Consider the following 24943-nt stretch of genomic DNA (forward strand, 5'->3'; position numbering starts at 1 on the left):
TTTGTTTCACAACACTGACAGAAATGGGCTATGAAGTAATTAGATTTATCTCACAGTGTTCGTCTTTGGTACTGAATAATTCCAGCTACAGCATAGGCATGTGTGTCTGAGGGAGTTTTGTGTTACACCACTTTTAGCAATATTCAAGCAATATCATGACAGGGGACACCAGAAACGGGTTTCACATATTGTATCTGTGTGGGGAATCAAACCCAGATCATCAGTGTGACGAGTGAAAGCTTTAACCGCTATGCTACACGACCACCCTTTCTAACTATGAAGAAATCAGGCATTCCTGTGTTGCACTGAATACCACAGATTTACACCTTCAATGCCTCATGCAAACATACATGTTTTTCTCCAGACAGAACATGACAAAACTGACATGTAATCACCATTATCATTATAATAAGAATCTTGAACACTCGTGCCAATGTCAAATGTCAAAGCAGAAAGATAAATATGACAATTTCCTAGAATCAACAGGGAGATGGTGTCAGGCCTCTCACCTCCAAACAAGTTGATAAACTATCTCTCTCGGAACAAACATAATCTTCTGACACGCAAAATAAAGAGATAACTACGACCTGTTTGACACATTCTCGCAAAAAGTCAAATAAAAACATCCTGCTGGAGCAGCAACATTTTGATACAAGTAATTCCATGTTGATGAAGACCCTCCTGTCAGGGGACAAGTCAGGGCTAATTTAATGAACTTAAACATGGACTGAATTTTAAATGAGCTGGTAACTCCAGAGGGCGCTTGTTAGAACCCAAGAGGCACGGGTTTTCATCATTTGACATAAGCCCTAGAATGTGCTGGTCCTAGGGCATGCACTTGAATGAACCTGAAACATTGCATTATGGGATACAGTCCTCCACTTATCACTTTAAACAAGTACATGCAAGACGGAAGCCAAATGTTGCCTTATTAAAAACAGTTTGTTTAAACTGTCACTTAGGGTAGAGATCTCTGACTACATTTTTCAGCTTAGTCTAACTATGCTGTATTGACAGACTTAGAGTTGGTGTACTTGTTGGCACGGCAGTCTGTGGAAGATTCTCAACTGGATTTTGACCCTGGTGAAAATATCACTGTGTCTGGTCTCTCGTGGGAGAGAATTGATGGAAACTTTGATCAGGCATGTAATTTGTAGTATAGCCCGACAAACCCAGTCAGCTCACAGAACAGACATCATAAATGGAATGACCTATGTTTCTGCTGGGTTAAGAATGGGGTGATCAGGTGTAGATTTAGCTGATGAATCAACTGTGTGTAACAGCTGAAACTACTAATATTTCTTTGATATAAGAAGTGCCTCTTTGAGACCTTGGACTAATTTTTTCTAAACCCCTCAACCATGCATAGTTGCAATACTGCTGATGTGGCTTAAAGTATATATTTACTCATGCCATCATTTGCTCACTAAAACAAACAATCTTTATTTCATTCACATCGTCCTTTCGTCACCAGCAACACAAACTCATCTCATCCATATTAGAGCTTTAAGATCAGATCTTGCATATGATAAACCATGTGTTCAGACAGAAAACATCTAGTAGGTGACATTTGTTCTGAATCAGCTGACTGATTAAAGGAATTATGTTCCTGAACCCATTTCATGAAGGGATCACAGCACAATGACAGTTTTAATTGTTAAACAGTGGAAGTTACGATCACCTTAGTCCCAGCATCACTCTGTGGAACAGCACCCTAGACTCTAGTGCTCCACGAGGGGTCAGTGAGCAAATGTGTGTGCTTTCACAATAAAATTCTTGATTGTCATGATCTGCCAGCCTCCAAAATCTCATTCCCCTGATATGTCTTTTGTTCTTTCTGCACTTGAACTTTCAACATTTGGAGTCAAGTTCTGTTTTTGCATGAGATTTAAACTTTTTGAACACACCAAGAGATTCATTATATTGTATCTTAGTACAAGGGAAAACCTGTCATGGCTACCAAGACTCAAGCAAAGACTGGTATGATGAAGAACAAGGTGGAAGAGTTAAAACCAAGATTGTCTGAAGGTCATACCACAATAGGAATGGATGTAGTGCATGATTTACAACACCACATTGTTTCTGGTCCACTATTAGTCCATCTAGTCTTGGGTCAGTAGTCTAGTGGTTGGCCTCACCACGCCAAATGACCAGGTTCGATTCCCAATATGGGGACAAGGAATGAACCCAATTTTTGGAGTCCCCACCATGACATTGCTGTAATATTGCTAAAGGTGGCAAAAAACTAAATTCACTCACCATCTAAAGTAGATTATTCACGGTGGTTATGACACTGGTGTAATTTGAGGCTGAAGTACTAGAACCATATACTAGTGCTAACTCTCTAATGGAATCACAAGCCAGCATGGACATAGTCTTGTTCCAAGGCTAGTGCTAACTCTCTGATGGAATCACAAGCCAGCATGGACATAGTCTTGTTCCAAGGCTAGTGCTGTTCTGAAGGATAAGCTCATGGATGTAATACAGAAGAAAATCTTGATAAGTAGAGGACCGTAGTCTAAGGATGTGAGTCTGTGAGAGGGACAATGTGCTCTTTTTATTTATTTTGAAGCTATTACAAATATATCACACAACATTTTAATATTCAGATGACATTGTGCATTACCTTACCTTCAAGTGAAATATTTTTATCGTCAATGACAGTTTAACATGCTTCTGTGTCGCCCCTCCCAGGAGGGTGACAACTGGAAAAATATTACCCACTGCCACGGTTACCACCTAACTCTCCACTGAGAAGCTGTATTGCTGACAATCGTATGACATCATAATAAGATGCATGCAGAGTTTGAAAACCGTTTTCAATCAGCTGTTTTTGAGTTCACTATGTACACGTTTACTTTACCAACTTTCACTGCTTTATTTAAACAATTTTATACATTGAATCATTTGCATACTCATCTTAAACTACCAAAATTACCATATTTGTAGCAGTCATAAGCGTGTTATAATATGTTTCAATGATTTTAAATTTCCTTTTGAGAGGCAAATGCTGTTTTGTTTACCCTTCATATAGGCTGTAATCTCCAAAATAGAATAAAATGATATTTTGTACATTTAACATGTTGGTAAGATAAATACATTGTATGCTTCTCCCTCAGGTAATACAGTCTCATGAAGGCCTGTTTGAAGTTTCATCTCTCATGTACCAGATGCTATAAAGAGGTATACATCAGACCATATCACCCTCCACAAAAACATACAACTTATATTTCAAAACTTTCATCTAATCAATTTGTATTTTTGGGCATCTAAATATGTTAGCATGTGCATTTTGATTAAACAAACTAGAAGCTGTAACAAAATGGTGATGCTTTGGAAATAAATGATAACTTGTGTTTTGAAACTGATTGCTATTGCCTGGAATATTTTGATAATGTTGGTAATTTTATGTTCAAGTGTACACTTTCTTTTTCCCAACATTTAATTATTGATCACAAGTCCCAGCTGCAGCATAACCTGAAGATGGAATGATCGCATTTCTAATGACTACCTACGACTTTGAAGGTATGTAGCCACAAGCCTATCCACTCGTGTAAAGGCTTCCATTGTGCTTGCAGGTCTTAACTAATGTCAAACTTCCTTCACACCTATGGAGCTTAACTACCTTCAGTTATCATTCATATCTTAAATACCAGTCATGATTCAGAACTACTGACTGATGTACTGTTTACTTCCAGACTAAAGCAGTTTTATTGTTGCACTGATAGCCATGTACCTACAAAATGTGGGCAAATGTTCCGTAGGCCTTTCTCTATAAACTGATACAATCTTTCCCAAGAGAAGCAGGAGGTTGTACATGATTATCACTTTTATCAGTACCACACCCAGAATTATGACTGTTCGTCAGATAAAAAACTGAGTCATTGTTTCCGCATTCACAGTATCAAGACGACTCTGGCCTTTATAGGCAGGTAAATGTGGACTTGAATGGGTTGATGTCCTCAGAAACTGGTTCACAAGAAGAAGACAGGGCTCACAGATTCCTAGGACAGTTAGATAGGATAATATACTTTGGGTAGAGAATAGTGTCGTTGCACCAAAGGAAAGGCCAATTTCAGTCTGATTCATGGGGGGAAAAACACTTGTCATTCCAGTTTACTAGAGGGAAAAAAATCAATGTTTGTACACTTGGTACAGGAAAACTCATGTACTTCATGGAAAAACCCATCTTATTAAGGGTATGAAAAGGAAAAGGCCATTCAAAATTGTGAAATATTGTCATTCAGCTTTGTAAGGAAGACCTATGTCATTTAAATGAAATGAAAAACCCATGTCATTCAAGTTATCAAATAAAAACTCAGTCCCTGTATGTTCACAAATCTTGGTAATAAGCAAGTACAGATAGTCACAAAAACAAATGCTTGGCAATAAAAACTGTTCATTTTGTTGTTAATATGTTCCAAAATTGACAAAAGCACATGGACACATAGAAACAAATGATCTTAAATGACTTATTCAAAGGGGTGGCAGGGAAGCCGAATGCTTAAAGTGGTCGCTCATGACACTGAAGACCTGGGTTTGGTTCCCCACACAGGTACAATGTGTGAAGAGCATTTTTGGTGTCCCCACTATTATATTGCCGGGACACTACTAAAAGCAGCATAAAACTGAACCTCACTCATTCGTATTCAAAGTTTGCTTGTGAAAAAACATATATGCAATTGTTTTTATTGAAGGTTTGGTTGGAGAATGCCCAGTGTGATGAGAATGTGAACTCACCGCCAGGAAGTCCCGCTTTGGTGTTGGTCTTCTCAATACGGTACTGATACACATGGAGAGTGAACAACACATGGGACGACCTCCCTTCCTCATCTGAAGAAGAATGATCACCAATTTGTAACCCAATTCTTCACAAAACAAATAATGCACAATTTGTTTAAAAAAATACAAAAAATAGCTTCAGTGAACAAGTAAATTCCTTTCAAACAAAACATCAAACATTATCTCATAAATAGGTGTACACATTGTATCACTTTTCACTTCAATGAATCCACATGGTAAAGGGAAATATTTGACAAAATTGGTTTCAAACTTAACGAAAGCTTCACTGAAAGCGTAACGTTTCTTTCAAATACTACATAAAAGATCGTCTCATCAAATGGCACACATATTGAACCATATTTCTTCTTAATGGATCCTTTGATCTCCAAGATAAAGAATTCGATTTAGTTTCATTCACAGCATGATTTTGTCCCAATATTGAACTACTATTTTAAGAATGTGATAATGGTAAGGTATGAAAAAATTGAAGGTTCCAGAATGCTTACCAACAGGTGACCTTGCAGCAAGGGCAGCATCCAGGTAAAACGCTGCTTTCTCTGCTGTTGGCGCTCTGAGTTCACTTTGGTTCTCGAGCTGGGTACCACATATAGGGTCCTCCCTTAAGTACACTCCTGGGGCTGTGCCCACTCCAGTTGTCTCTTGACCTGAAGAGAGAATGTATGAAGACATTTCAGAGTTTTCTGTATGCATCACTCAAAATATCAAGACACATGGAAGAGTCTGTATTGAATGCTAAGTGAAACAAGAGATTAAAGAGAAGAAGAAAGTTAATAATGTTATCTACACTTTTCCAGTTAAGTACAGATTCTCTTACTTTGTTGGGTTGAGTCACAACACTTTCTTATTTGGCCACTTTCTAAAATGGCATTGTGTATTGAAGATTAAATATTTTTTAATTTTTTTTTGTTCACAGATCTTTATGAATAAAAGCCTGGTTGGTATATGGAGGAAAACTAAAAAATAAACTTAAGATCTGTTGCCATGTGAGCAGTGGTAGTTGTGATTGTCTGATTGCATGAGTTATAATCCTGATACAGCAAAGGGACATAACCCTACATATAAAATTGGAAATCTCTGCCTAGCCACTAGATTAAGTACAGAAAAGAGAGATTACCAAATGAAACACTTTGAGTGCACTTGAACAGAACAGCTAGCAGTGACATTTTTGTTACAGCAGTTTAAACATTATTGGTGTAGATTTAATCAGATCCATCCTGAAAATAATAGCATTTCTTAAAAACTTCACATCAGCCAGAAAGTCAAAGCAGTCAAAACAAACATCAACATAACTTGAATATCATGTACCAGCTTTGAATGTAATGTGTGTTGAATCATTCCAGCTGATTTATTTTTCTAACTTTGTTCATTTGTTTGCAGGCATTTGTAAACATGTACAATGAAAGCAACTTGGAGGAATGAAAACATGCATGTGCCTTGCTGTATACATATAACCCATGTACTTAACTACATCTGGCTAACCATGAACTTTCTCTACCAAAACCATCCAGACACTCTCAACAACAAGCCCTTCCTCCAGCTATTAGACCCAGACTTTCAAATTGTCTGAGCACCAGTCCTACATTTCCTTCAAATCATTTGAAGATCATCAGCCATCTTCAAGCAGGACATTCTGAAGCCTCTGACACAAGCAAATCATCTCCCATTTCATTGTGTTTAGCAAGTTTTGACGGGACTTAATGTAGCTTGCCTTCATGACCATGATGCACTGCACAGGATGAGGACGTTTGTTGATTGTACAAATACATGCACGCAAACCATCCGTGGGTGCATCAACAAACACGCACAGTGGAAACAAACATGGGCTTCTGGAAGAGAACATTACTGAATGTTTAGAAGAATGGTATCACTCTCAGAGTTAAATGTCTTTCCACTGATAGTGCTTCGGTCTTGAAGGATTGGTCAGTTTCCTGTTCGGAATGGTCCAGTAGTTACTGTGATGAATCTGTTTGTACCATTATTACCCAGGGAGCGTTGTGTTGAGGGTTTTGTTCAAACCTCTTTAATCAATATTTCAGTCCTATCAGTCATCGGACACAAAGGATGGCTTTACAAACTGTACAGATGTGGGAATCAAACTTGACATATCAGCTACAGAGCAAATGCTTTAACCTGAAGGCCACCTTAGCAGGATATCTAAAAACACTTGAATTCTGCTCGAAAAGTTTAAATCACTGCATTGCTCTGTCTAAAGGAAAAACTTGAACTAAACATTCTATGATAGTGTTATCAGAGATGTCTAAGGAATATGTAAAATATTTTATGCTTTTAAACTTACTTGAATATATATCAGTCAAATGGTTCATAAAATAACCTTCAGTCAGGCAAACAACCCCATTTTTACAATGAGGAGCAGAGTTTTGGTTCATTTTTCAAATTTATATATAACCTCAAAACCTTGTTCATAAAAACATCCGATGGAAGAAAACAGAATGTTGATATTTCCATGATAAGAAAAAGACCTGACATATTCCTCAACGAAAAAATATGAACCATGTCAAATTATCCATGACAAATTAGGGACAGTACTACAAAACACATATCTCTACAAAATTACCCACAAGCTAATTGAAAAAATGACAGGCAACACATTACTCAACCAACGCAAACTAATAACCACAGTTTCATCTTTTAGCTGCAGACATAGAGAGGTCAGAGTTGGCTCAGACATCGATACATTCTGTGTTGTTGGTACAGCCCAAGCTTTGCCTACATCATCCTATCAACCATTCCTCCAGAAGAAAAGGCAAATTATGATATAGGGACATGCAACCACCGGGGTAGACATTGACAGCAGCCGAAGTTGTCGGAGTCAGCGACGATTGATTGATGGGGAAAGTGGAAGGGACGAGATGTGTCAAGATGCACACATTACCGCCACTGCTATAGATTGCTTAACTACCATTGTGCCTGTAACTGCCTTTCCCTGCTAGGCTTGAAGAAGAAGGAAGAGCATCCACGAAATAGCCAGGCTCGAAGTGGGCAATTGATGAGAAATCAATCAATGGCCTCGTCAAATATTGACCTATGCAGATAGTAAAGAAGAGTTTATCTTCCACAGACGCCGTGCTGTGAACTCGACACTTTCTTGATTCCTGGCGTCAAAATACTTTAGCTTTTTCTAATACATTGTAGATGAGATTTTAGGGATTGAATATGTTCTTCAGGGTGAGAATGTTCGTAAAATACATATTTACTGAAATCAATGAAGAGAGAGTCGCTGATTCGATAGCATAGGTCAGAAAAGTTTAATAATGAACTTTACATAAAAGGTAAATTGAATTTTGTAAATTTTTTGTGAAAGTTAACAGAACGTGGATATGTTCTTCCTTTCATACATTACAACCAGAAATTGGACACAGAATCTAATGAAGAAAAAGAAGTACTGCTGTTTTGTATTTTCTTCAGCAGAATAAATCTTCATGAACGAATTTAGGATTGCCAAAGTGAGTTGCCAATAATGACCCTTGACTCTGTTGCCATGTCGTGATTACGAATCGACAATAATCCCTGGATGCTGGGAATTAGATGCTGACGCAATCAAACTGGTGGTGATGGCATCCAGAAATCACGACAACAGTCACACTTGATAAAAAACAGTCTTTTCCGTTTTTTATCAAAAAAGGACTTTCCACAAATGATCACATGCAAATGAAATTGAATTACTGGTTGCGACCTGGGAACATTTTGGTGTGTGACCAGGGTTGAGTTAACAGAAACGCACAGCTGAAGGCCTGGCGATCTTAATCGATCCAAGAATTAGTTTCCTTACTGTAGAACTCTGTACATGACAATTCAGAGTGATTCTTAATTGAATCATTTCCCGCAGTAGTTGATAGAGCGAGAGAAAAGGATGCAGAGAGGGCCTTAGCAAGCATTTCCTATGAGTGTCACACAATGTTCAGAAGCGTAGTCATGGCTGACTTCCCCTACCCAATACAGGCTCTGTCACACCATGGCAAATTCTTCAGCTACTCCTCTTATTGAGCACTGATCTTGAAACATCCGCCACTTGTGGCTTGTTACATCCGTTTTATCTCAGAACTGGTGAGCCACTGGTGTTTTGCACTATTTGTTAGGCCTTGTGCCCTCCATGGGTGCTGGATTGTGATCACCATGTATTTGGGCTGCTGTTAGCAACAGCTTGGGGGAGGTTGTAGGAGATCGGCCTGATTTAGCAGGAATTGCTTTGGTTATGTCCAACACCATCTTGAAAGCATTTTCTGGTTTGATTTACTGCACTGGAAATGGGGAGGGTGTTCACTTGAGAAGCGAACACAGAAGGATGTCCACTTTATAACAGAAACAATCCTGACAGTGGGATACTTATTATCTACACATCTCCCATCAATGATAATCAACATTTCACAATTTCTACAAATTGCCAGAAGTTACTATTAAGCTTGTCTTGGTCATAGATTTCAGGAATGATTTATCCTTATTATCTAAAAAGGATCGTGTTTGTTCGTTTTATAATATGGGGTTAATGTAACCTAGAGATATACAGTGATGTGACTGGATGATATTCCGCCATTATAATGAAACAGACATAACAGTTCAGATTTTCTTACATCAACACTAAAATCTCTATCCAAGCAATCCTATTTCTTTGGGCTAGAATTCCTTTCATAATGTATTTGCACATTGTCTGGATGGTACTCCCAATATTCATGGTCCAAATAAAAAATGATAGGAATTGCTTTGTGTAGAAAAAATACATCAAAGTGGGAGTTAAATCACTTTCAAAGGTGTCTGGGTTACTGCTTGTCCCATTGATGACATTAAGGCATCAAAACTGCATATACCTCACATCATGGACATCTTCTTAGCATGTGCATCTAATCAGTGTCATTACTTCAGTCTGATAGTTGTCAGATCAGTGGCCCCTCACGTTATGAACAGCAGGCTCAATTTCCCATAATACAAATAGATATTATAAAGACAATCTCCAACTGGTAATTAAGAACACTTTCCGATCCAATTAATTAGTTTGTGAGTCACGCTTTTCCAATGTGATGGCATGCAGTTGAAAAATCTAATTTGCAATGGTCTGCTTATCAAACAACATTGAATAGCTTGCAATGAGATTTAGAAGCAACAATCACAGGCTGTTGTGTATTACTCAGAATGGTTTGTGCTGAAGAGGGGAAGATTAAATCCTTTTGTCCTGGCCACAGTTTCGGGGATCTCATTGGCAGAACATGTTAGGATAACATCGACGGATCTGCATGTTGCCTGTTCTTTCTAAAGCCTTGTTTGCTGCTGGTTAATAAGGTTTCATCTTTTGTTAGCTAATAAGTCCTAAGGAATGTTGGAATTGGTCTGTGATGCTATTGTGGTATGAGGAATCGTTTTTGACAGAGGCCTCTTTCAAGATCAATTTGTTGCACTGAGAAAACTTGGCCATTATGCCCTGAACAAAGTCAGCTGAAGGAGTGGTTGCATTGCTTGATTTGACAACAATTCAAACAGGATTTTTTTTCAAATCTCTGCTTCCTTTATCAAAGGTTTGCAAATTTTCAATTCATGATAAAATTACACAAAAATTTCACAGAAGAAATCCGTTGATAATCATAATTCCAAGCAGGAAAAAAAATTGGATTTTAAGAATTCTTGACTCAAATTGATTTTTGCATTGAAAAGGGAATTGGAATGTTGAAACCCTGTGAAGAACATTGCAAATATAATTTCTTTTAAGATAATAGGTTCAATTCAAGGAATCAAACCAAAGTATGGCAATGGAAGTTACGCTGACTTCTCCATTGGAACAAGGTGATACAAAGCTCTTGTAGAACATTAGGACATACAACAGTGCTATTAATGACTTATCCAAAGGTTCCCACTAAACGACACAGCAACTGTACATAAGCATCATAGTTTCAGACTAAGTCTGCTTTGATAAAAAGTCTTTGCATGCATTTACACAGATCTGAGATGCATGTTACAGACATGTTCGAAAGAAACTTGAATCGCTTGCCATTAAGCTTGATTATATCCCCAACCTGAGGTTTAGAATATCCTACCAGATTTCAAGACCACCAGCAAGGCGGACTCCACAGATATTATATCCTAGCCTGAGGTATAGAACCATGGACCCAACATGTCGGGCATGTAGAACATGATCTATGGAGATCCCAACCCCTCGTGCTCAAACTATTCTGAGTTTTCAAATTCCTGCTTAATTTTTCATTCACAAATAGAATACCCTGGTACAGAGAAGTTTTATATTTCATAAATGTGGTGATTTGAGCACATAACAAACTCTTTTTAGGCCTGGCTTTTTTCAGGAGCTATTTGATGTGGGATTTTGAATGGTTTTATGTTGATCTAGCTAATTCTAACAATTAGAGCCTGAATATGATGAAATTGATGTTCAGAGTGTCTAAACATGATACAGAGTTGGTGATAATGGACATCTTGAAATATTATCGCACATAATTGTGAGTCATATTGACCTTGACTGGTGAGAACACTTCATTTTAAATATTTTTTAAAGCTTGTCTACATACAAACATTAAATACTTGACAAATAAGTTCAACACTATGAACAAAGCTAAAAGGACTGAATTTTTAAGATTTTACAACTGAAATAAAATATTTCATCAAGTTCCAGGCTCTGAAATACTTAAACCGGTAAAGGCTTAAAATTCATGAATTCATGCTATTTTGAGGGATTTCATGGCATCCATATACCATGAAATGTGCAAGAAGCTATGCTTAGATACCTTAGATAAACAGTTTAAAATTCATTCATTCATTAATTCATGGAATATGGAGGGATATCATGGGATCTGCAAGTTATAAATGCTTGGGTATCTGGGGGCAACTACAGTCCTGGTATTTCATGTTAAGAAGTGGATGGACCAGTCAGGACATTTCAAGAGAGATGTGGCACAGGGCAATTGGTAGCCTCACCAACTTGGATTCAAGTCATTCAAAAACCACTTAGTTCGTCTGCTAACTAAAATCTCATGATTGTAGATCCATCTTGCAGCTGATGATTACAGTAATTACACATAGACACTGTCTCAGCTCTACACATGGTTCTCCTGATTATGGTGTCTAGACATGGAGTTGGAAGAAGCACTAGACCATGGAATGTTGGTAGTTTCTCTATATAGGTAGTCTGGGAACTTACTCAGTAAAAGAGTGTTGGGAAAACAAGACAAATAAAATGATATCTTACTTTGAGCAACATCTGCAAGCAGATCATGCAACACTTCTTGTTTGCCAATGACCTCAACTGCAGAGACACGGACAGAGAATCGAGCTCCTGTTTTTTCCTTCTGTTCATTGATGAGCTTGAATAACCATGCCACAGCGCATGGCACCACCCCTAATGTCTGTGATGACTCGTCACTCCCAATCATCGTGTAGCTTTTACCTGTAAGAATAAGAATGATATTCATGTCATGGAATTTATGCAGGACAAGGACCAGACAATCTGGTGATCAACAGCATGAGCATCAAGCTAAACCACTGGATACAATGACATGTTTTACTAAGTCAACAAGTCAACAATTTGACATGCATGAGTTTAACCCGGTCACTTAATTGGGAGACATCAACCTATTGTACCTATTAAGGAACTGAATCTGACCCCACTTGCACAAAGTGATCTTAGCCATACAACAACCTTCAACCAACAACCAACCAAGTTGGAGAACTGGAGTTACAATCATTGTAGAGCTAAGATCACATTGTGCAAGTGGGCCGTGGGCATTTGTTTCAACCACAAGACATATGATCAGGCATGGTTCTAATGCTGTCAAAGCAAAGATCATAAACATATCTAGAACCAGACCAATGAATAGCAGATCCTAAGATGACCAAGGGACATAACTCTGCACAATGAATCATGTGCCTTAGCTCTCTGAGGCTCAGTACACTTCTAAACACAGCCATGTGGTTTTTAAGCAAGACAAACCCATAATTATGAAACAATAAGTTTACAGGGCAGTCAAGACAAATGTATTTCCCTCAAATGAAACACAAACAACTCCTAACACTAAATCTTCTCAAACTATTCTAATTAAATCAAATTCACCAAACACTCACATTCCAAGCTTCAAGTTAACATAGATTCAATTTTTCAAATATATCTAAAATCCAAAGCTGACATTACTCCCATTCCTTCAGTGCAGTTCCTCGCAGACACTTCCATACATAGATAGAAAGTCAACAGGCAAGTTCCACAAGTCAGTCAGCTTCTAACGGCTTACATAACTCATTTGTCTGCCAAACCTCTGTTCTATCCTGATAATGACTGTTGCCATGAATCTGTTCCCTATTAATATAAACCAGGTGTTGGATAGCATATTATGAAAATAATTAGAAATCCAATTATGTGGCTTGCCTAATTATCCTCAAAGAAATTGATAGTAAACAAGTGTTCCAGCTAAATGGACACATTAACTAATGCACATGACTTTATCATAATAATGTGTTACAGATCTCAACACTGGAATATGTCGTGTCGTGCAATGAAGTCTAAAATCAAAATTAATCCTAAGATGAAATATTTTGCAGTACATGTATATCTAAAACAAGAAGGGAGAATATCTTTATTTATTTCTCAAACCTTTCGAGAAATTTGGTGTGTATTGTGAATAACACATATTGATTGTATGCTTAGAATGTAAACTGTAATTGTATTGAAGAGCAAGTGGTTTTAGCCAAAGGATTTACTTTAAACAGTTATGGCCCTTAGCCACACAAGGATTCACTACTGAGTTAAGGTTCCGGATTTGCTCATGCTTATTTCTGTACAATACCCATGATTGTGGTTTTCACTATACCCACAACTGAGGGTTTCACTGCTCTCACACTTGTAGGTTTCACTATTCACATAGTTTAGGTTTCACTATTTTCATTCTTGTGAGTTTCACTGTGTCCATGTTTGCTAGTGGTAAACATCTGCCCAAGCTGAGTCTATGCACATTTTAGTGTCATATTGCAAATAAAAGAAATAGCTCTCTTCAAACTGGGGCATTAAAGTGCTTATTTCTACAAAATCAATGATAAAATATTTTGTGTTGCTTTTATTACTTTTAATTGAAAATGTAAAAGAATAAAACTAAATTTATGTTATTCATCAAAATACAATACATGAATCATGCATATTATTTAACCGTTGAATCACCATGAAGAAATACAAAATAAATCCCTCAGACTGATCAAGTGTTAAACAACAGCAATGAAATTTATGACAAAAATTGCACTGAGCATTCAAGCATCAAATTATTGCAGTGAAATTTTAGACAGGAACTGTCAAAATATCTCAAATTTTTCTTCATTCAATATTTTCTTCAATTCACAACCAAGACACTGATAGACTATTCACCAAGATACAAGTCTTCAGAATACCCCGAATCTGGCAACATATCCAAGCGTCAATGAATCTGTTTAGTCATCACGCCTGAATATGATAACAACAGACCAATCGCTATAAGGAGCTACAATTAAGACCAATAAAAGGTGATTTATTCCAGTGGTCATGTCTAATGAAATGGCCACTGCAAATTAATGGAATGACCCAAAGTGACCAGGGAGAATACGACCATGGTGGAGATGCTTTGGGTATTCAGTGAAGGGCTTGAGAGTTTCGGGGAAGATGTTTTGTGTTTGAAGAAGGCAGAAGTGCTTGGATGCACTGCTTGAAAATATGGCTTTAACACTTGCTAGGACATACTATCATTACTTGAAAATATTCTTTTGCTAAAAATTTGCTGAGGCATAATCGTATTACTGGGACATTTGATGGGACATTTTGTTGGAACATTTATTGGGACATATTAGTATTACTTGAAAAGATACTGGGACATTTAGTCAAAATGTTTGCCTGGAGAAACTGGTATTACTTTATTATTATCCCGGGAGTTGCTTGTAGGGAGGGGTAGCTGGACTGTAGAGAGGGGGTACATTGACTGGAGGCATTAAACCCCATGTAACACGGGACTCCTCAATCTTGCTGTAGGTGATACATTTTCACCAAAGTGACAGTGACAGTAATATTTGACACTAATGAATACAATGTGAATGTAACTGATAACATCCAGTAGTAATCACAAGAATGGATTCATTACATGACAGTGGAGCATTTCTTATGTCAACTTTTGGCGGAAAGATATCAGGCGTGAAGATACCAGCTAACTTCATGTTTGCTGCCACTATGCATTATCACGTGTCATAATACCCTGCAGTCTCTACAGAGAAGCCATATGGCAAACCGATCTGTCATGTATACTTAAAACTAGACTCAGTCTTCATATTTTAGCACAGCTTGAGCAAGTTATTTATATCTATTGATGAACAGTGAGTTGTACAACAGAGCAAAATGCTATCAACTATTTGCAAGATGAGTTTCAAGTATAATAGCCAAATACTCATGAAAAATGACGTTATATTGACCAAATTCCTGAAACAGTCATTCTTGATAACTTGACACATTCTAATGAACATTTCTCCTATCTCAGCAGCTGAGCATGAGACGAAAAGACAACAGCGCTAAGGCGTCAGTTTCGGTACAGTTCATTTGTGGCTGTTCACTGATTGCTAGAAGCAAAGGGGGGTACAACCTACTGTTTCCTAATTACTATACCATCAGATGGGTAAGACGAAAAAATGGTAACAATGCTGAGGTTCAGGGATAGACGCCTCCTTGCAGACTGAAAGTCTTCCTCACCGCCTGATAAGCTAATGCCAGACAGATATAAATGATAATTAGATTAAAACATTCTGATACAGGTATTACAAAACAACACATGCAAAGGATAGCCCAATGTAGGATTTAATGACCAGTAAATTTGTTAATTAAAGCATATAATTAAGGATAGGTAGCATTATTTTGTAACAAGATGAAAGAAGCTGTGACCTTAAGCTCCTACTACAGTAGACATGGAGAGAAGGATGAAGTAGTGATGGCCTTAAAGATGGAGGGTGAGTGTTTTGTCAGGAAACATTCCCGTCTCCTATGGTACTGCTGATAGTCAGGATCTAGAATATCATCTCCATGTATGAAAAAGCTGAATGCAACACATTTATTTTCACTTCAATGAAATTAAGAATTTTCACTGAAATGTATTACACCCCTGATGTCTCAGTCATGCAATTTACAACAAATTTGATCATCATTATTGCCAGACGGAGATGTTGGCTGTGATGAGGATGAGATATGTTTCCCTTGTAATAGCCTAAACATTGTCTCACTCTGCCAATTATACAATTCATAACAGTATTGATAGCCTTTAAATATTAATTTCATAAAATGCATGAAAGAGACTGGATCACTATGAAAAAAACTCTTAAGTATCAACCAGAAGACATGTTACACTCAATACCATAATCATATCCAAAACTAGGTCTTTACAAAAAGATTCTAGACAGTTTTCTGGTTCATTTAGTTGAGGGATGGTGCTGCAGGCTAGTGGTTAAAGCCTTTGCTAGTCACACCAAAGACCCAGGTTTGATTCCCTACGAGTACCATGGGTACAATTCCAGGTGATATTGATGGAATATGGCTAAAAGTGGCATAAAATCAAACTCACTCACTCATTTTGTTGAGAAAAAATCTTACCACACTCAAGAACTAACTATTTATCCATATTTGATGACAAATGTGTTAATTAAAACTCTGTATAAGGAAATTCCCACCCAAAATAAACATCAATTTTAGAATCACAACCATCTTTTAATTAGATCTTTATCAGATTATACAGCAATTTACACAAGTCAAACATCCAACTTGTATGTACCTCACAGCCATGAGGTTTAATAGGGTAATCCAACAGGCCATGTTTGCTGTCCTAGCTAGCTATCATTGGATCAAGCTAGAAGCTAGCTGATGCTACACATGGTTGTTTAAAAACACAACAAATTGCTGGAATGGTGGAACTGACCACAGGCTATGGCGTGGTAACAGGATTCTGCTGCCAATTTGTTGTGGTGAGGTGATAAATGTCATGGCTTCCTCTCCAGACAGATTCAAGTGATAGCACTGCTCTGAGTAAAAATTGGGAATCCAGAAATTGTTAATGCTTCAGGTTTGGTTCTTTATAAAAAATATCATATGACATATTTAATTTTGAGGATGAATAGGACCTTTTTCATAATTTCCAATAAATTGTCACACTTAACATTTAGTTACACCTGTGATGGAATATTTTTATCAAAACACAGGATGTATTTTTTTCAGAATTATTTCCTATTGAAATTACCACTATACATTTCTTCTTTTCAAAAATACACAAACAAAGGATATATTCAGGAAAACATATTTTATCCACAGTAATTAGTTGGAATAACTGCAATGACATTAAAACTGAATAACAACATTAAGACAATAGATTTCATTTTGGAAGGGATTCTTGTTGTTGATATACTCTTGTATTTGGCTAACAGCTAAAAGAATGCTGATGAGAAGTAAAGCAATAATAAACAATTAATAGAAACCATCCATAACCTATAATCATTTCACACAAAATTGAGTCTAGTAGCAAGTCTGTGTTTGCTAGATGATACAGAGGCTGCTGGAAGGCACAGACTCAGTAATGAAGCCCTTTGCTTCTGGCTATGTCAGATGAAACTGTGTACATAGAATTGCTTGCACTGGTGCTGTACAATTCCATCGACTGTGGCACACACTCAGAGTACCAACTGTGCGCAGTAGGAGATTGATTCAGAAAATTGTCATCAGCGTTTCCATCATTCACAAAACTACATTACCTTTGACAGGTCATCGTCAATGGAAATGCAACCTATTTCCGTTAAAACATAATAAATATTTTGTCCTAATGCAAGAAAAAAATATTGCGTGTGGCATTTTATTTTAATCAGCAGAAAATTTAGAGTTCAATGCACCTATAATATTTGAAATATCTCGAAATTATTGAATTATCTCCGTTTTCGTTTTTGCAGCCCCACCTAAACTGTTTAGCAGAAGATGAGTTGAGAAAGGTCAAGTTCATCTTCTTCAACTGAGACAATAACACAAGCTGGATGGCGTCTCACTCATGCAGAAGCTATTGAGACAGAGAATAAAGCGAGGACTGTCTCTAAATTCACATTCATCACAGATATTGACATCAATTAAGATGTAAGAGCTTTCACCTTTTAAGCATCTGTAAACTGATAAAGCAGCTTAAGCAGTTGTGGGAGAAAAGAGGAGATTTGACACATAAGAAGATGCAAAGCCCAGTTAATTCCATGGTGCTTTCTGCTCAAATATGACGCTAAGGATTACTTCTGCATGGTTCTTAGTTCATCCTTTCGCAAGACGTAAACAATTATGTAACATGTATTTGTATTTCCTCAACTAGAGTTCAATCATGCATATTTTGTTTCAACATATGGAAGCTATAAGGCTATTACTGTTTGCTACTACTCAGTGCATAGCTATTGAGAAACACATGGTGATGTGTATAATATGTGTTTTGAGGAAATGAGGTGTTACAGTTAACATTTCATTTTTAGTTTCTTTCATTCATGAATTTGGTATTCAAGGGGTGTGAGGTCTGAACCTTGAACCTTTTAGGGAGTTCTTCTCTCAGTGAAAACAATACCAGGAATTCAATACAAATAATCTGGCACTTAATCGTGTGCAAAAAACATAATACCATTATTTCCTTGCTTTGAGAGACTTGCTGAGCCTGCAAGAAAAAGAATCTATTCAAACTGCTCAATTTCAACCTGAGCTGGCATATTCAAGAATGTTTTCAACAAAAAAAGAACAGGTATATGTTTATCTACGAAAGCTAAGACACTCAAATCAATCGCAGAGTGAGTGAGTGAGTGAGTGAGTGAGTGAGTGAGTGAGTGAGCGAGCATGATTTCATGCTGCCTGTAGAAATATTCCATTAATATCATGGCTGTGGACGTAAGAAATGGGCTTCACATATCAACATCGACCTCGGGTCATCGGCATGATAACAAGCACTTTGAAGACTAGACTATCCGACAGCATATATATACTATCATATGAATTGGCTATTGTATTAAGTTTCACTTCTGCAATGAGATCAGTTGAATAAGGTGATATTCTTCTTTGATTAATATACTTAGTGTGGAATAGAGATCACTCAGTGACAAACCATGTCCACTCTTCATAATGACATTTAATGTTATCTGCAATTTGTATCATTTTGTTTGGTCGGAGACTTGATGTAACTAAATATATTTATCCTTTCTTCAAAGAAAACAAACTTCTTATTCATAATTCAAGGCAGTAATTTTCGTAAGATCTTTTATCAAAATGCAGTATTCATGAGAAAAGTTAGATCATAAGATCAGACACTGAACTAAATCAATATTCATGTAGACTATTGAAAGCAATAGGATTAGTCAAGGATATACCCTTAGAGTGGAACTATTTATTACAAGTACATAAAACCTTTCTTTTACCCCCTATTATTTTATAAAATTGCCATAAAGAAAAGTGACAAAAACACTTCCACAATCCTAAACATAAAACCTCAGCACCAAGGACGACGGGCCTTCATATGCAGAAACTGATTCCATTGATTGGAAATGTCAAAGTATACATGGAAATTATATAATTATTTTATAAATAAATTCCTGAAAATCAGTGATGACCCCTGGTAAAAGCAAACTCTACAGTATGATTCCAACTACAGCATAATCATATGTTTATGAGCCTTTATCAAATATTAATAACACAAAGACTAAGTACAGAGCATCACGGGTGGCACTCCTTATGAATGCCTTCAAAGGTAAGCCAGTTGTTTGATTCACATATAAAAATAGGGAGCTGCACCAAACATAATTTTTGTAACAGATCTGTTAAAGTTGTAAATGCCCGTTACATCTCTACCATAAAATATTTTGAAAACTTCGTTGAGGCTATGAATGTTGTAATCCTAAACTAACACCTTTGTAATCTCAGCTTGTTTGTCATCAAGCAAGTCATTTTAATCTCAACACTGTAATCAATGGACAAGCAGTAAATAAAAAGTATCAACACAGCAGACAAATGTATTTCCAACCTAAAACAGCATGACTGTAAACAACAGCATTCAACTCATCACCACAACCAAGGCATCTTAAGTTTCAATAGTAATGAAAACAAAATTTGATCATGATGCCTGTTCTTAAGGCAATAGATTGCTATGATCGGTTCCACGTTAATGCAAACAAATCTTGCTTTATTCTATTAACCACAGGAAGTGGAACCACTACAGGAATGTGCGAACAGCGTGGAAAATCTTCAAGTTTTCCTGTCGGAAATGAGATTCATCACAAGAAGAACTCTTCACAGAGACAATCTCTTAGAAGTAGCAGTGTCCATGCTGAAATTAACACATGTCAATTTCACTCACAAGATATTATTACAAGTATTTTTTTCATGAATGACAAATACATACAACAAACTTCTGCAAAACAATCTAGAACATTTTGGGATGATTTTTACAATGATAAGGTATTTGGACTTGAAAAACGCTCTTACTTTAATGATCAACATTATCACAGAAAGACTCTTCATTAGCAAAGATGATTTTTATTCAAATATAATTACTGAAATCATGATTGAGCAATGATGGATTTGGCTTGTAATAACTCACAATCACATTAACAGTGCAAAGTGTATATGAGAGGGTAATAACAGCTAATCTTCAAAGTATTTCCATTACCCGATACATGATGAAAATTTCTCCATTTTCTAACCGTGAGCCCACCAACACTGCTTTCTGAGATTAACCCTGATAATCCCAAAGTTTCATCTAAAGTATTTCAATATGATCGGTTGCAGGATTCAAGAGTTAATATTACTGTATTGGCATGCTGCCAAGACATGTTCCAAGCTGATGAAATATAAAAGTCATCAAATTCTCCATGATGGTTCACAAGCAGAATCTACATCAAACGATACATTAAGGAATCTTCATACTTACTTCACATCTCCTGATTATAAAGGTTTAAAGCCTGGTAGTCATGCTCAACCTGGCAACTGCATTTTAAGATATAATAAAACTAAGCTCTTTGATCATACAGAAGGAATATCCAACTAGTCAAGTGGCATTTGCAGATATCACCAGCAAAATATCTTAAAATAGAAGCTAGGTTGACATAACAGAAAATCTTTAATGTCAAACCATCTCAAGGACGAAATTCATTTCATGCATTGTGTACATACAGCAATTCTGGAGAAATGTCAATTTCATGATGAGATCAGTACATCATACTAAGATAAGGTATGATTCTGAAACTGGCATCACAAATGCCTTGTACATTGCACACATACAGGATAAGAGCATGTCAGAGTGTATGTCTATGGCTAATTCTGTTTCCACACTGCCTGTTGCTGCACTGATGCCATTTTTGAACCAGTATGATGTTATGTCCATGATATTAATCTAATCTATTGCAAGTGATACAAACGATCATTGATTCTTGTCAATGCATGAGAACTTTTTTTCAGTATGAATCCTTTTGATCTTTGTAAATGGTGTGCTAACTGATTAATATTGCACTTGTTCAGCAAATATTTACTGTTCCTGACACTGAACATACTCTTTCACAATGGACTTTTGTGGAATACAATGCTGCATTCTGATACCTACAATTGTTCCTAGCACTGGCTGCACTTAAATGTATGTCTACATGCAAGAAAAAAACTGCAGCTTCCGAATTCACGCTTAAAAATTGTTTATTTATTCCATTTATAGCACCAGCAGGTCTTTGAAGTTTTCAGTTCAAAACGTGCTGTATTAAATTTATCACACATGCAAATATGTTGCCTTTCATCAACTACCGCCTTTGAAACATGGAATCAATAAAAAGTTTGCAAGCCAAAAATATTTCTTTCATTTGTACTCCAAAAAACTTTTTGCTGAACAATTCAATCACTCAGCAATGCCTTTCTGCACAGCAATAGTGCTTTCTCTTTATTCTGTGCTCGTCTCATCACCTAGACTTATTCTTCTTACTTGTATAACAAAAGTCATGCTTGAAACAATTTCATCACTCAGTAGATCACTTAAACAGAATCAAAACTGTTTTTTTTCTTTCTGTGAATGTGTTTTCATTGTTTTAAAATCATACTTTTTAGGGATGAAAAACACCTCAAAATTTATGGGCCTCTTTTAACAGACATAATCTCTTAGGTTCAGAAATGGAGGTGCTTGGAGTAATCAATTAAATGTGTCCCACACTAACCCATGAAATTGATAACATAAATGTACATCTGTCATACAAACAGCTGATATTGGTCACAAGTCGCCATGACTACCACATGATGTCCTGACTACAACATTGTAGGTTAACTTAACACAGATGGTCCTAAATGAAGGGTTCCTAGGGTGACTCATTTTGCACTACAAATCATTATTACCTGGGACCCTAGACTTTGTAACAAGGATTGATGATAGCTGAAAAACGTTTCCATACACAGCTAGGAATTATGTTATAAATATATCCTTCATCCAAGGAAGCCATTTTGCGATGTGATCTTGTAGATATTGCTCTCATTCATATCATGGTGATCTAAAGATCCTTGGTTTAACTTACTACAAGCACAAGAATTATTCTCTTCCTATTTTTTAAATAGCTCTAAAATATTTCAAGTTCAACACAAACTAAATAAAGGAAGTGATAAAAGCGATTTGCCAGTCCTGAAGTATAAAAACACATTTAGAGTTAGGAAGTTTACAATTTGAGGGGCTAAGGATGTATGAGTAAACATTGTTACCATTAACAAAGCCATCAAGCCCCTAATGCTTACCTCTAAATTCAAAATATGACAGATAAGGGTTCTTTCCTCTTGGTATTTCAGTATTCGAAAGTCTCTTACCGTCTACAATAATTTTAGGAGAATTTTAGTATCAAATTCAATTATTAAAGTAATAAAGACACTTTCATGGAAATCACAAAGGCGCTCTGAAATATTAGAATTCTCTACACAAAATACAAAAAACTGCATATACATATCACTAAATTTATTTCAGAGATATAACTGTCTGCATATAATAAGAGAGAATACAACAAATCTAAAATGCTATGTCATGCATAAAGTAGTTTATATTCATAATTTTAACAAAATATTACTGTGAAATATTTCTAGCATAACATTCCGCTTTGACAGGAAGATCCAAATACTCAAAAGGGCATGTCTTTGTGGAGGAATTTAGTCTCTTAAACACCAGATTGTCATATTGTACCATATTCATTTCATATTGTTCAATGTTATTATTAGTTGAAAATGTTAATAACGTATAACATTACAGTACAGTGCTTAGGCCAAATATAAGCAGTATGACTGCTGCTTTTTTTAACTGACCATAACCTGACGGTCTGACCTGACAAGTTTGTTTTAAAGAGAACAGGTTGAATAACTCCCACTTAGCAATTGTATTTGTCATTAGGTAGTTTAAATTTTATGTCGCGTCAGCACTTTTTCATCCATATTGTGAGGAGCTATTCATAGTTAAGACTTTACAGTACTACTGTCATAATGCAAATGTTTTTAAATCCAGAATGTTCAACAAAAAATACCCCACAAGTTTATTATTTATATTGCTACACCTAAAAATACAAAAAACATACTCCCTTTTAAACTAAACGACAAACCAAAAAGGGAGAAGTAATTTTTCTCTCCCAGCAATGATCTTAAAATGGTGGTGCTTGACCAGCTGAATAGTATTTAGTGCACATGTAAGAAATATTATCTTCAGATATAACTGGTATGAAACACATCCAAACAGTGTTTGAATATATCATCAACATTTCAACTTTATGCCAACATGGTCGTATTTGTTAAGGCCTCAGTTTGTCTAAAACCCCCTAAGGTTCATAAACTACACAGGACAAATACAAGAAAAGCCATTACTGTAAGTCTTTGTGCTCCAAAAACTACAAACCCAAGCTCGTCATAAGCGCAACTAAGGGATTGAGTGGTCAGACTCACTGACATGGTTGACACATGTCATTGAAAATGTCATCGAATCCCAATTGTGTAGATCCATGCTTATACTAATGATCACTGGATTTATCAACAAGAGTATCCAGTTTTGATAATTTAGCTTGAATATTGCTTGAATATTGTGTACAACATAACAAACAAATAAATAAACAAACAATATCTACCAGCCATGACACATTAACTGTTGTCATATGAAAAAATCAGACGCCCTTCCACTTATACATTAATATTTTACATCATGACTATGATACATAAATTACATATTACTTAAAGGTCAGGGCCTAGATTTTCGATGCTCTCTTAGTATTAAGATAGTCATAAGTTACCGTTAATGAATGATACTTACGACTATCTTAGTGCTAAGAGAACTTTGAAAATCTAGGCCCAGGAGGTTAGGCTATAACCAAGCTATATAAAATGTATACTTACGACTATCTTAGTGCTAAGAGAGCTTTGAAAATCTAGGCCCAGGAGGTTAGGCTATAACTAAGCTATATAAAATGTATACTGCATAGTAAATCATCTCCAATCACAAGTAAACACTTATCTGTAAGAGCTGTCAGCAAATAATGGGACAAAAATAACACCATGGTATTTGAAACATAACAATTTGATCACGACGCTTCTTTAAATTATATACTGACTGCATGATATAGGGCATATGGCAGACACACACTTATTCCTAAAAGTCAAATAAACACTTACAAAATTCTGTCTAGACATATATTCAATAACAAAAGAAAAACATATAAAAAGTGAAATAAACAATCTGAAATTGACACTTATCATGTCTTTGAATGTGATTTAGACACCAATGTTATGCATAACATGTGCACCCACTGAGACTTAAAAGGTCACAAGAAAGAATGTTAGATATCACAATGCCTCATGAAAAAAGTTACATTGTCTCATGTTTTCATTATCTATATACTGTTAAAGGTTGGCTGTGTGGTTGAAGTGCTGGGTTCAGTTCCCAAATTGTGGGTACATGTGAACCAATTTTTATTACAGCTGGAATATTGCTAAAATGGGCCTAAATTCCATCTGACTCTTTCAACAGCAAACAGGTGAAGTCATATTTAGAAATTATGTGTATTGCTATCCATTATAGAATCTTATATGTGAATGTATTTTCATTTTAATGGAAAAATTTAACTCTTATGCACTTTGATTCTTTGAAGTATCTCTTCA

The 24943-nt window shown here is 36.3% G+C and overlaps 1 protein-coding gene across 1 annotated transcript in view; it reads right to left on the reverse strand.

Moving 5' to 3' along the window:
* The window catches only part of LOC137295071 (kinesin-like protein KIF26B), a 192596-nt gene that overhangs the window by 22535 nt on the left and 145118 nt on the right, over positions 1–24943 (reverse strand). The window contains exons 10-12 of the mRNA XM_067826342.1: positions 12008–12205; positions 5289–5447; positions 4741–4833 (exon numbers count right to left, since the gene is read on the reverse strand). Coding sequence (XP_067682443.1) covers positions 4741–4833; positions 5289–5447; positions 12008–12205 — 450 coding nt within the window. The remainder of the gene's footprint in view (positions 1–4740; positions 4834–5288; positions 5448–12007; positions 12206–24943) is intronic.

The sequence above is a fragment of the Haliotis asinina genome, chromosome 8 (genome assembly GCF_037392515.1).
Source record: "Haliotis asinina isolate JCU_RB_2024 chromosome 8, JCU_Hal_asi_v2, whole genome shotgun sequence".
Taxonomy (NCBI): Eukaryota; Metazoa; Mollusca; class Gastropoda; order Lepetellida; family Haliotidae; genus Haliotis; species Haliotis asinina.